Raw genomic sequence first — 14,691 nt, 5'->3', positions numbered from 1 at the left:
AACACAAACTTTTATTTTGGATCATTTCACATCCCTAATATACAGTGTATACATATATATGTACAGTATATGTATATATAAAAGCACTGTCAAATCGATTAATCGCAATTAATCGCATCTTACATAAAATTATCTGTTTATATAAATGTGAATATATTATTATATTTATATATAAAATATAAATATTTATATGCACACACACACACACATTGTTTCTTAACTAATATATCCATGTGTTTTGTCGTAAGGTGAGACAATTGCTTTACATACTGTATTTGAATGAACTAAACAACTGCAGTTTTTTTCCTCATTTCACCTTTAACGTTTGCATATATTTACTTGTCTGCTCTTTATTTGTACATTACACTATCGTTACACTGTGACAGGCAGATCTTTGTGTTTAATGTGACGAGGGCTTAATGTCAGTTGCAATTTCCATATTGAAATCACAGAGTGAAGAGGCACGGCCAGATTTGTCTTCACGTATACACTGTAAATACATGTTAATGTTGGCTTCATTTACAATAGAGGACATCCATCTACATTATCAAGTGTAAAACTACTTGTCTGTCACATTTTATTCGAAATATGTATGCACATATGACAATGTAAAAAAAGTAAAATACAATCAGAAATGTTATACATATAAAATATATAACACAACCTATAATATATATGAGGATATTAATTCATAAAGCGAGACAACCAAATACCCATATAAATAATAATAATAATACAATATAAATATAAAATACAAAATCATTCAGATATTAAGATCCATATGATCCATAAACTGAAATGTGAAAAAAAAATTCAATCAGAAATGTTATGATCTAATAATACATATAAAATATATAATACAAGCTAAATATATAATAGGATATAAATTCCTAAAGTGATGAGACACCCACAGATCCATATAAATATCTAAAACAATAATACAATTTAATATAAAATAATTCAGACCTTAAGATTAATATAGTTTATTACTGTAAGAATCAGATTGTGATTGAATTGTTCTTTTAAAATTATTCTCCCCGCGTGCGCGTTTTTCCTTCTCCTCCCTCCCTCCCTCTCTCTCTCTCTCTCTCTCTCTCTCTCTCTCTCTCTCTCTCTCTCTCTCTCTCTCTCTCTCTCTCTCTCTCTCTCACACACACACACACACACAAACACACACACACACACACACACACACACACACACACACACACACATACATCTCCTCCCCCTTTCTCTCGACTCTGCATTTCTCATCAATGAAGCCTCATTTGAATAATGCGCGAGCACTTTGGACCGGAGCCAATCAGCTGTCAGAAGAGCATGATAAATCGCAATGCATTATTGATAATAATAATTACTTTGACATGCGCATTTCTACTCGAGGGGCTAATTTCCCCCAACCTGGAGAATTTCTAAAGGAGAGGGACTAAATAGTCTTACTATTCGCCCCTGATGGTTGTAGGTTACCATGTCGCGGCGCAAGCAGTCCAAACCACAGCATATCAATTCAGACGAGCCCGCTTCGACAGAAAATGGTAAGTCTGACTTACCAAACTTTGTTTATATTTGAGTTTGTGTACTGTATACGTTATATGTTTAATTTCATAATATGTAATTATGTACTTATGCGTAAATGGGATCACAAGCCTTTAAATTGACTGGTTTTATGAATGACCGAATCAACTGAAAAGTTGCTGTATAACAGTTGTATACAAATCGGCATAAATGTGTAAACAAACTTTGGCGTGCAACGCGGTTTAATTCAGGTGAAGAAAAGGTGTAGTTTGATTTATTTTTCTTTAGTTTGGTGGTTTTGCTAGTCTAATGTATTTACTAAATCGCTAATATTTATCGACTTTGTGCGTTTTACATTCTTCGAGTCAGCTGCTTCTTGTTTTCACGTATTTAGTGTTGCGTTTTGATGGGTGTCTATTATAGATTGGCTAATGAGAGAATATGATAAGGATAAAATATAAATATAGACTATTTGTGTCTTTTGCTTCGTTCAGCTGTATGACTTGGCTGATAAATGTACGTGTATATTCCAGACTATGCTCATGTGTTTTAATATTTGATGTGGCGCACTGGTATCACTGACCACTGTTAAACAAAGGTGCTCAACAGGTCGGCATGAAATGTGAGTCGCGAACATGCTTGACCACAAAGCAATAAATCCCCCACAGTTTCTTTTGGTCGCATATGGAGATGTGGATGGGGGATGGAAATGAAGTTGTGTTGCAATGGGGGTGTAAATGTAAACCACATCTACATGACATACCGAAATGTGGTCATTCTTAGAGTAAAGATGGTATAGATGTGTTTAATTGTATATTGACTGAGGCTGATTGGGCTTTATTTGTTCTGTTTGTTTAAAGTTGACTTTAATCTCAGCCAGTTGAGTTGTACAATATTGCATGTGGATTTCTCTCTCAGTTCAGGTACAATCAGTATAACACTATCAGTAAAGACACATTGTATCCCTTGTGCATTGATCAAACGCCCCCTTGTGGTGAGCTGATTTAATGTGCAGGGGGGTAAAATTTATCCGTTCAACCCTAAACGCATGATTTGAAACGATACATTTTTGGCACAATTTGTTTAAATCAAGCCATTTTAGCGTTTGATTGTACCTCCACTGATTTTTATTTTTTTAGAAATTTAACATGCAATCTAGACTATAGCTTTTTGTCCCGTTTTTGAAAGTGGATCATCTTATCAAACTTTTTATTTTATTTTTTATATCAAACTTATGTTGGTTTGAGGTGTTTGGTTATCTGCTGGCTCTGAGAGCAATGCAACTTTTTAAAGGGATAGTTCACCCAAAAATGAATATTCTGTCATTTACTCGCTCTCAAGTTGTTTCAAACCTGTAGCCTATGTGTTTCTTTCTTCTGCTGAACACAAAAGCTATATTGAAGAATGTTGGTAACCAAACCATAGTATAGTAAGTCAATTGGGTCCATCAATTGTTTGAATACCCATATTCTTTAAAATATCTTTTGTGTTCAGCAGAATAAAAAAATTCATACAGGTTTGGAACAACTTGAGGGTGAGTAAATGATGAAAGAGTGTTCATTTTTGGGTGAACTATCCCTTTAAGTTGTTTGGTGAACAATTAACATGTCCAGTTTCGCTGTCAGAATGTTAACAGGTGGTCTTTCCCATTCATGAGAGATGATGAAATTTGCATTTAACAATGGCTCTGTTAAAAGGACCTCCCTAATGGTGCTGTAGCCTAATTTAATTTGCCTGGCTTTTTCTGCTTTACGAATTACCGACTGGCTCCTTTTAGACTGTTCTCAGCATTCTTTTATAATTCAGTATTGGGGCTGCCTAACAACATTTGTATGTTAATTACTTGAACATCAGTTTAGCATATGCTGTGTGTTTATGAGCCATATGCATTTTGTTTGATTGAGAAATGGAAAATCTGTTGGAGGAAGGAGAAGTTTTTAAGTGCTAGTTAACCCCTTTTTATTGGTAAATATTTTCTAGTAAGATTTGGATTTCATTCTGTACATGCTGTAAATGCTGCCATCGTCTGGTGGGACTGCACAACTGAAAAGTTGTATGTGACTGGTTATAATAGCAACTTGAGTTTATCCAATAAGTGTGTTTCTCAATGTTATGCAAATTCACATATCCAAATGTGCCATTTAATTCGTTATTTCAGATTATAAATGCTAAATAAAAACTTTAATTAGCAGGGAATACTTTTAACATTATATTTGTGTTCCTTATTTACAGCAAATTATTAAAATAACTCATGTCTTCAACTTTTTTATTTTTTTGCTGCAGGGATCTTGCACAGCGGTCAAAGTGAGGAAAATGGCAATGAGGCTAAGAGGCGACGATCAGAGGAGACCAGGGTTTGCGACAAATGTTGCGCTGAGTTCTTCGATGAGGTCGAGTTTCTTGAACATGAGAGAAATTGCACCAAGAGTCAGCAGGTAGTGATCATGAAAGATGGTGATCGGAGTGAAGTGTCCTCTGAGTTCTCCCAGCGTTCTCCGGGTAATTTCCTGGGTGATCACGGCGATCAGTCTACCAGTAATTTGCATTCAAAGCACAGCACAGAGTCCGATGAAATGATGGAAGGAGAGCTCATGCTCAACCAGGATGACCCCTCAAATCACGATCAAGATGTGTCTGGCAGTCCAGACATGAGGTACTCGTCATCTTCCAAAATGCAAGACTCTAATGTGACTCTTGAGTCCATGCCTGCTACCAAAGTCGCTGTAACACAACACTCCTCCAATTCGGCCAATCAGAAGTCTCCACCCCCGCAACCACACCAAGATGCCCTTCTTGCAATCCCCATGATCTTGGAGCAGCTGGTCAGTCTCCAGCAGCAGCAACTGCAGCAGATTCAGCTAACTGAGCAGATACGAATCCAGGTGGCAATGATGGCACCTCAGAGTCTCCACTCTGCAGTAGGCGCTGCTGTGGATCCACTGAAAGCACTGGGTGCACATTTATCCCAGCAGCTCTCCGCTGCAGCTGCCCTCATTGGCAAACGCACGGGCTCCCAGAACTTGTCCTTGGAAGCCTTTAAGCAAGCAAAACTACCTCAATCCGCCACCATCCCCACATCCCTCGCTGGAGGTTTGGGCTCAATGCCCTTAAAAGCAGACATTAAAGGACTCCCTGATTTAGCTAGCCGACTTCCAGCGCTGCTTCCGCAATCTCCAGGGGTCATGGGATTACAGAGTCCCTTTAATAGCCTTGCAGCAAGCATGGATCCCTCTAAAAAGGCGAAAAATAAGGTTCCTGTGATGCCCGAGTCAAAAATGGTCTCTGGCGAACACATGCTCAAGCACAAATGCAAGTTCTGTGGTAAAACATTTGGAAATGACAGCGCTCTACAAATCCACTTGCGCTCACACACTGGCGAAAGGCCCTTTAAATGTAACATCTGTGGAAACCGTTTCACAACTAAAGGAAACCTCAAAGTGCATTTCCAGAGGCACAAAGAAAAATACCCACACATTAAGATGAATCCACATCCTGTACCAGAACACCTGGACAATATACCAACAAACAATGGCATTCCTTATGGCATGTCTTTGCCCCCCATGGAGGAAAATAATTTTAATGACACCAAACCAGTGCTGGGGATTCCTTCGACAAGTCTCCATCCACCAGTGCTCCAAGCATTCAAGCCCTCATTTGATATTACAGTAGGTGGGGACATCTACTCCCAGAGGCCTTCTTCATCTGGCAGTGATGGTGCATCCATTTCTTCCAGCATGTTCGGTCAGGAGATGGCGGGACTGGATCAGAGCAAAGATTCCTCGGATGCGCTGGCTGGATTGCACCACCTAAATGGTAACAGTCTATCTGGTGAAAATGGCTCTGATACTGCAAAACTTCAGCAAATGGTGGATGGCTTGGACAAGAGGACAAATGACCCCAATGAATGTGTTATTTGCCACCGAGTGCTGAGCTGCCAAAGTTCCCTCAAAATGCATTACCGCACACACACTGGTGAGCGACCATACAAATGCAAAATCTGTGGCAGGGCTTTCTCCACCAAGGGCAACCTTAAAGCTCATTATGGCGTTCATAGGGCCAACACTCCTCTTAAGATGCAACACTCTTGCCCAATTTGTCATAAGAAGTTCACCAACGCAGTCGTCCTTCAGCAGCATATTCGTATGCACATGGGCGGCCAGATTCCCAACACACCTTTGCCAGAGAGTCAGTTTGAAAGTCCTGAAGCACTGGATGCTAGTATGACTGAGGATAAGAACATTGACTCCACTGGGCATGAAGAGAGTATGGAAGAACAAGACTTTGATTTGGACAATCAGGAGAAGCTGAACAACTCTACAGAGCCCCAGCCCCAGCCCCATCCCCAGCCCCAGCCCAATGGCAAAGAAGATCAGGCTTTCCCAGGTCCACCATCTATGTTTACAGGCATCGCTGCCCTGGAGAACCACATGAAGAGCCTTACTTCTGCACTGAACCTTCAACGGCAAAGCAGCACTGCTTCAGAGAGCGATAGCGGGCTGAAAGATTCGCCTTCAGGGTCTGGGGAAATGGATTACAAGAATGGCCGCAGTCCGGGTGTGTCAGATTCTGTGTCCTTTCACTCTTTGTCCCCTATAGACGGTCCCCTGAGTAATGGTCCGTCGAAATCCCCAGAATACACAAACCCAGACGATGGTGTTAAATCCAGACCAGACTCTGATGCACCTCAAGATTTTAGTGAAAACAACGGAGCACTGGACTTGACATCAAGTTTGGCTCCAAAACCCATTAAAGAGGAGCCGGGCTTCTCCTTCTCCAATGGCGACTATGGTACGTTTTGTTAATTTCAACATGCTTAACTTTGGTGCTGACTGCTCCTCTTGATGTTTTGCCAAATTAATGCATTTGTTCTCTCTTAGGTTCTAGTCAGTTATCATTCATGAGGGTGCCTCCAAGTCTGGTCAAACTGGAGATGCAGATCCCTCCTGAGACTCCCATGGGTGCCCACAGCCTGTACAGCTCCCAGCTGCCTCAAGGAGCTGCTACTCCTCCTTCTACTTCTAATGCTCCTCGTCGGTCCACCAAGCAACATCTCTGCAACATGTGTGGAAAAAACTTTTCATCTGCCAGTGCCCTGCAAATCCATGAACGTACACACACGGGCGAGAAGCCGTTTGGGTGCACAATTTGTGGCAGGGCTTTCACAACAAAGGGAAACCTTAAGGTAACGCTGTCTTTGCTTTGACTTTTTAAGTGAATTAATTGTAAATCAAATGCCCCGTTTATACCCCAGTAAATCTCATGAACTCTTGTTTTATGTTTTACAGGTGCACGTTGGGACGCATATGTGGAATAATACAGCAAGGCGAGGTCAGCGCCTCTCATTGGATAACCCAATGGCTTTGATGGCCATGGGCACCGAACCCAAGATGATTCCAGACATGCTGCCTCCCCCAAAGGATTTGATTCCCCCACCGATGAATTTCGACCCATCGGTGTGGAACCAGTACGCTGCTGCCTTCACAAATGGGTTGACCATGAAGACCAATGAAATTTCAGTCATCCAAAATGGCGGCATCCCTCTACCAGGAAGTCTTGCTGGAGGTCCTTTAGTGGGCTCTACTGGGGGAATAACCAAGATGGAGTCCTCTCAGGCGGGCATCCCTGGCACAGTTGCAGAAATGGAAAAGAATGGCTCTGAAAGCCTAGCAAAGTTTCCACATTTTATGGAGGAGGGTAAAGTGAATTAGACAGTGAAAGGACTACAGACAAATGTTCCCAATCGACAGTCTGCGTTGTGCTTATGAGCCTGCTGAGATGTTAGGAACTGGGCTATTTATTAATTCAGTCCTTAGTTGGTACAATCAATTCATGTGTGTAAGATTGCTTTTAAGAAGTTGCTAATTTACATACCCTTGTTAAATGAGCCTATACCCTAAAACGGGCCATGCCTTCCTTTTTGGACCCTTACATGCTAGCGATTACTTCTTCTAATTGAATCTGATCTAACTACTGTAGTTTTTTTTTTCTTCTTCCCCTTTTCTTTCTCTCTCTATTAATATATGCGGGTATTTTGTCAGTTTTGTTTCTAGAAGTTGAATGTAAGTCTTACTTGAAATAGCTTTATTCTGGAGCAGTCTCATTAGTGATAGGACACTCTTGAGTTGCATTGTGCTCAGCTCTATGACCCTCAGGAGGATCTCTGCCACAGGTGACCCGAGATCTCAATGTTTTAACAGTTAACATCTTGTTCATCTCTGCTTGACTTCTCATGGTCCTGTTCTTAGTTGCGTTCGATTAAAGTTCATTAGTCACAAAATGACATCCATGGCATAGATGCCATACAGCAAATGTGTTTGTGGAATTCGTGCCTAGAAAAATGTAATTAATTGACCATTCCACACAATCTACTGAATCTACAGTTTCATTGAGTAGCGAGTAGTTGTAGTATAGATGTTTGTTTTGAAACTGGATTTCACTAAGTTATTATGAATTTTTTTATTCTCATAGTTTCTATCTGCGCTTAATACCAAAAATTTCGCTAAGTGCCTGTCTTGGAATTGTTTTATTTTCCTTTTTCTCTTCATCTCCCCCCCCCCCCTATCACAAAAGACACCACAGGATTGTAATAGAAGCCTTTTGGATTTCATCTTTTATTTAGAACAAAATATGCTGTATTTTTGCATTTAGCTGTAGCCCATTCATTTATTTTGAAAGTGATTTCGTTGGAGAATTGTTTTCTTGCTTTCAGTGGTCCTTATCAAATATTGCATTGAGTCGCTTTCATTTGAGACCTTTGATAGGAGTTAAAAAGGCCGGTATAATACTGAAATGCCTAATCATTCCTTGCACTTTATTTTTCCTCATTCTGCTAAGATCTGATATAAACCAAGCTTTTGCCATTTATTCTGTTAACTTTGTTTCTTGGACCCATCAATCAGATATCATTTGCTTGCTTGCTGCCGTTTTAGGATCCACTGAGTTTTAGAATTCTGTAAATTTGCTGTTTTCCATGCATTTTATACCGATGTGCTAAGCAGGCATGCATATCTCGTCCCAGAAGGAGTCAGCAGTCATTCTTATTCCAGGAAAGTCATGGTTTACTACCCAAATGTGTATTGATTGTTGTGAGGACATGATTAGAGATCGTAGCCATGCATTCTTAGTGAAAGAATGGACTTTTGTGTGTATGCAGCGTATCTAAACGTAAAAACTTTATGCTGGTCAAATTTCTACCTCATTTAGATGTCGTTTTTTTTTTTTTTTTTTTTTTTTGCATTGTGTTTGGAGTTATGGTTGCATTGTGCCCCCATAACCTGCTGATTTCTGTAATATAATGAATGTATCGCCAGACACTTTGCACAACACTTGTTCAGAATAGGCAGACTCCTCCTGTAAATTCTCTTTCTAATATGCATTTACCAAGTTGTGCCTTTTTTTTCCCCCCTAGATGTAAAAAAGGTGGTGTCAGATCTTGGTCAAATGGGGTCATGTCTGTATGATTGTTCAAATGTTGAGTCTGTTTTAGGCTTGTTTACAGTGTAGACTTTTTGTAAATGTTTGCTTTTTGTTTGTTCTCCCTTCCGTTCTGATATTTTTGAGAATAAAACCAAGGATAACTTTTCCAAAATGTTGTTGTTTAAATCCACATGCAGTCATTAGTTTCAGAAAAGACACCGGAGGACACAAAGGTGGATAATAGATACAATATGTGGCATACTTGTCTAAATTGATTCTAATGTATAGGAAAATGCTTTTTTTATTATTGAAATTCCTCTAAAACTTAAGTAATTTGTTTGTTAATAAGGTGAACTGAACAAAATAGATGGTCATGGTCTCAGATATTTAAAAGGACCTTCTCCATTATCATCTGGTGGACTTTTTTTATTTTTTATTTTATTTTAAAGAACACCATTATATTTAATTTCATTCACATTGAAATCATACTGAAGTTTGTGTAACGTGGTACTGAACCATATCCTCCTGGAACCCAGGAATAGACTTTTGTCCACTGTAGTAGACATTATATTTTAATGAATTTCTCTGATACCATGCATGTCACAGTGTTACCAAAATACCAAATATTTGGAGGTTTCACAACTTCTCCGACATTAATTTAGTGATAAAATGATGACTCTTACGGAAATATGTTAATATTTTGTATGATTTAAATCTGACTAATTTTCAAATTGTTCAGGAAATCTCAGGAAAATGTTATGGAGTTTGTAATCAAAATATTACTGTCTGTTATAAAGCAGGGCATTGATTTCATACATGTCCACTGTAGAGGACACCAGGATTTAAATCATGTTTATCAGGCATTCTGGGAAACACAAGTGAATAGGGAAAGGAATTCTATATCAATATTCCTATTAAATATTAGATATGAAAATGTTGCCAACTATTACATTTCTTTTTTTCATCACATGTTCCCCCAATAACACATTAATATGCAAATACTGATACAAAGACTGAAAGATACAGTGTATAGGTGCATTTAATTGAATGTGACTATGCAATATGTGGGTAAAATTGCCATAAATGGGTAAAGTAATACAGTATATCAATTAATTCCATTATATTTTTCATAACGTAGTTGAGAATCATCTTTATACAAAGTTTAAAAAATCCTGAAACCTAAAACTGTATTAGTGAATTTTAGAAAAATCCCATTATGACATTTTTTGTCTTTTTATTTTTTAAACAAGTGTCCTATGATAAATTGTTTAGAGCATAAGAAACCAATGGGCAAATATATATATATTCATATGTTATGTCCTCTGTAGTATGTTATTTCACTTACAAAAGTAGTGTTGATTGGTACTATGGTACTTTAAAATTTAAAAAGGCAAAAAAATACAAATAATACAGTGCATATAATGGTAGTACAATTTGAATTGTTTTTGTAAGGGACTATCAAAGACATTGTGGTTTATGGATATTGTACTTCTGTGTTAATAGAAGCTACACTTGTCTAGCTTACATTTTTAGTCAAATTTGTATCTAAGCTAAACACATAGGATATGGAATGGCAATATGGCATAATATATTGAATCTACAAAAAAAAGTATAGAAACATGTAAATCAGCACATACTTATAGCTATAGTTTGAGTAATTTTAAATAAGAAAGAAGGCATAATGATAAACGACTAGCTGATACACTTAGGCCAGGGACAGGGTGCTGATCTGGAAGTGTCCCATCATCATCATCATCATGCTGGCTTCACGCACAGCCCAACCCATCAGCCTCCGCCCTGCGTGCGGGCGACTCCTGCTCCACTGCGGACAACAATGACGGACAACATTCCTCTGCAGCCCGTCCGACACAAAAAACGACATGACAACAAACGAAGAGACGGGTAAGAGGATAACACAACGTTAAATGAACGCGGAATCGTGTCGACTGGAAAATGGAGGCTTATTGTTTATGGACGGTGTATGTGAGATAGCATGGTGGCTAACAGCCCGGTTAACCAGCAAAAACATGTTGATAACGACATTATCGCGACGTGACACGAGTAACTTAGCTCTTTGTTTATTTTGTAACGTTATATATCATTGAATATTTGCCATGAAGATGTCGTCTAAGTGAATTTAGCGTCTTGATATTATTGTATAGAGACAAGTGCACATCCTTGTTCCGGGACACAGGTGATTTGTTGTCAATGATGTCACAATATTTCTCCTAAATAAACATTTCTCCTTTTGTAGTCCATTATTGCATAATGCATTTAAGCCCGCTTGTTAGGATGGTCGAAACTAGGGACCTAGACCAAGCTTTGAATGCAATATAATGCTCGGTTATTTATAATGGCCCTTACTAATAAAATCCCCATTGATGCCACTATATTACTGCGGTGGCTTTGTCTTACAAAAGCACCCCGTTGTTTGGACATGTACCATGGTATTCTTTTCAATGTACCATGTAAAGTTATATATATATATATATATATATATATATATATATATATATATATATATATATATATATATAAACATATTATTATTATTTCTATTTAAAATAGTAGTTTTCTGTTTGAATATACTTTAAAATATAATTTATTTCTGTGATGCATTACTCCAGTCTTCAGTGTCACATGATCCCTCAGAAATCATTAATATGCTGATTTATTATCAATGTTGGAGAAAAAAAAAGTATAACCTGAGGCACCATTTTCAGGATTCTTTGATGAATAAAACGTTAAAAACCAACAGCATTTATTTAAAATAGAAATCACAGCACAACTGTTACCAACATTGTTAATAACGGAGTATCAAATCAGCATAATAGAATGATTTCTGAAGGATCGTGTGACACTGAAGTAATGATGTTGAAAATTTGGCTTTTCCAAATAAATGATAAAAAAAAAAAAAAGTAAATTAAAATAGAAAAACACTATTTTAAATTGTAATATATTTCACAATATATTTTTATTATCTGTATTTTGATCAAATAAATGCAGCCTTGATGAGCATAAGAGACTTATTTCAAAAACATTAAAAATAGTAATGTTTCCAAACTTTTGACTGGCTCTGTATGTGTGTACACACACACACACACACACACACACACACACACACACACACACACACACACACACACAGACACACAATACTGTTAAATACAAAACTGTCATCTATAGGGAAATACAATATCCAATACAAATAATTCTTGATAAGAGGTTGTTTGATGAAGGTGTTGGTAGGAGGCAGACGCTGAAAGCTAATATTTACTGACACAATTTAGTTTCTTGCTTGAAAATATTTCTTTGGCTACAGTGAAATTCCAGTATCTGTATGTTAAGTTTCTTTCTATTACGAAGTACTTGCTAATACATTGCCATATTAATTGAAGTGCTTTGTGAAACAAGCTACATGTAATGTCGTTGTATATTTAGGTGCTGCCCATGGTCCAGATGCTGCGGAGGGGGAGATTTCCGTCCGCGGACCGTGTGGTTGGGCCATCCGGAAAAAAGAGAGCAGAGATACCCAAGAAATGTCATAAACAACCAGAAATACAATTTCTTCACCTTCCTGCCTGGGGTAAGTGACTACAAATGCTCAGAGAGAAGTTGGTGTTAACCACCAGAGTCATTTAGGAACGTGTTGAGCAATGGTTTATGTTGCTCAACGTGTTCTTTAATTGTTCTGGTGGTTAACAGAGTCGCCCATGACACATTGAGGCTGCTATTGTAGGTTTTCTTCCTTGAATTTCTTTTTGAAAAACTCTTAAATCCAACTATTAAAACTTTTACAAATCTAGCTGCTTGTCGAGGAGATGTGTGTTATTGCATTTGTGATCAGAGTTTTGATTTTTATCAATGCCATTCTTTCATAAAAGTTTAATTTAATTTTGACTTTGTCCAGTAAGGAACCATCTAGTCACATCCTAGCAACCACTCAGAACTCCCTAGCAACCATAGAACACCTTCGCATCAGTAGCTGCTTTTCCACCGTCGGGCCGAACGGTTCTTATTTTACCATGGCAACGACTGACGCATTTGTATTACGTTCCAAAGAGCTCCGTTATCAGCCACACAGTGGAAAATGAAACCATATCCGTACCGGCTGGCCTGAATTGGCATGGAATGGAACGGACAAGCAAAGAGAACTCTTTTAGGCCCGACGGTGGAAAAGCGACTAAAGTACACTCTAAAAAATGCTGGGTTGTTTCAACTCAAATATGGAGAAATCCAGCTTTTGGGTTACTTTTTTAAATGACATTTTTAACCCAACGTTTGGGGTTGTCCATATTGTCCATACAATCCAGCATTTTTTTTAGAGTGTAGCAATGCCTTGGCCACTATTCAATACACCCTAACACAGGGGAGTCCAAACTCGTTTCTGGAGGGCCACTGTCCTGCAGAGTTTAGCTTCAACTTGCCTCAACAAACCTCTCTGGAAGTTTCTAGAATGCCTAGTAAGAGCTTGGGTGTGTCTCAATCTGTCTCTAGTCTCCTAGCTCGTGAATCAGTGTATCATGTTCATGAATTCAGGCAAGGACCTGGCTCACTACGCATTGGGACACTGACTCTATTTCCGGTGACGTGACAACGTCCTTATTGTACAACATCACTGATATTTATGAACAACAGCAGAACTGATATCTTTCTGACATTACTTGTAATGTTATTTAAAGTACATTATGATAAATGCTTGTTACATATACATGCAACATTTCAGCCATAAATAAATTATAAATTTTAGCTAGATTATGTCCATTACATGTCTAGCGGTGTCTGTTCAAGCTGAAATATAATAAAATAATGGTTTGTATTTTAAAAACATCAATCGCATGGCTCGCGTGATTCAAGTTTCGTGCTTCAGAACTTCCGTGAGCATCGATGCTCCTTGGTTCTCACGGTGCATTGTGGGATTTTTTAGGGAGCGAACGTTTCAGTGCACTGGAAGGATTTTGCGATCGAGTCAGCTCTTAAAATGGCCGACTCCCTGATCAGTGCCCTGACTACTAAACTAGGGAGCTGACTGAGACGCCCATGATTAGCTGGTTCAGGTGTGTTTTATTAAGGTTGAAGTTAAACTCTGCAGGGCTGTGATTGGACACCTCTGCCCTAGCATCTTGGGTTGCGAATTTAGCACAAACACCACTTGCAAATCAGTGCAGAAAATTAAAAAATCTGTTTACACATGCCATGCCGAGCTCCACCAGTTTAAAAACAACCTTGAGCAGATTGCTGTATGGAAAAAATATTTTTTGCATTGCAAATGCCTTCTGGTTATTTTGAATGATTTGAAGGACAAATGATAATCAGAGTTCAATTCTGAATGTTTTGTAAATGAGTAGAACTCAAAAAGCAAACAGTGAGGTGGTTTAATGTAAACACTAAGCTCTGTCTGGGATCGTCAAGACCAATGTCATTCTAGCTGAACAATGGTTGCTAATGTAGGCTAAATGTGTTTCATAGTTAATGAAAATATGTTGAATAATTGAATCTGAAAACGTTTGCACGAAAACACCCTAATATCACTAACAAAAGAGTATGACTTTTTTTCTTAAAAATATTAATTGATACTTTTATTCAACACATTACACATTAAACGAATCAAAAGTGACAGTAAAGGACATTTATAATGTTACACAAGATTTCAATTTCAAATTAATGCTGTTCTTTTGAAATTTCTATTCAATAAAGAATCCTGAAAACAATGTATCACGGATTCGACAAAAATATGAAGCAGCACAACTGCTTTCAACA

At 38.1% G+C, this 14,691-nt stretch overlaps 2 protein-coding genes across 2 annotated transcripts in view; both read left to right on the top strand.

Moving 5' to 3' along the window:
- The first annotated feature begins 1,245 nt into the window (after positions 1-1,245).
- sall4 (spalt-like transcription factor 4) lies at positions 1,246-9,099 on the top strand. Its single transcript, XM_079588026.1, has 4 exons — positions 1,246-1,535; positions 3,799-6,303; positions 6,393-6,697; positions 6,801-9,099. The coding sequence occupies exons 1-4, from the start codon at positions 1,469-1,471 to the stop codon at positions 7,221-7,223; spliced, it is 3,300 nt and encodes a 1,099-aa protein (XP_079444152.1). The 5' UTR covers positions 1,246-1,468; the 3' UTR covers positions 7,224-9,099.
- Positions 9,100-10,649: 1,550 nt separating this feature from the next.
- atp9a (ATPase phospholipid transporting 9A) overlaps positions 10,650-14,691 on the top strand; it is a 51,313-nt gene continuing 47,271 nt past the window's right edge. The window contains exons 1-2 of the mRNA XM_079587585.1: positions 10,650-10,833; positions 12,373-12,517. Of these exons, the coding sequence (XP_079443711.1) occupies positions 10,766-10,833; positions 12,373-12,517 (213 nt within the window). The 5' untranslated portion in view covers positions 10,650-10,765. The remainder of the gene's footprint in view (positions 10,834-12,372; positions 12,518-14,691) is intronic.

The sequence above is a fragment of the Phoxinus phoxinus genome (assembly GCF_949152265.1).
Source record: "Phoxinus phoxinus genome assembly, chromosome: 18".
NCBI classification, from domain to species: Eukaryota; Metazoa; Chordata; class Actinopteri; order Cypriniformes; family Leuciscidae; genus Phoxinus; species Phoxinus phoxinus.
Note: the sequence above shows the minus strand (reverse complement) of the source record. Positions and strands in the feature narration are given on the sequence as shown.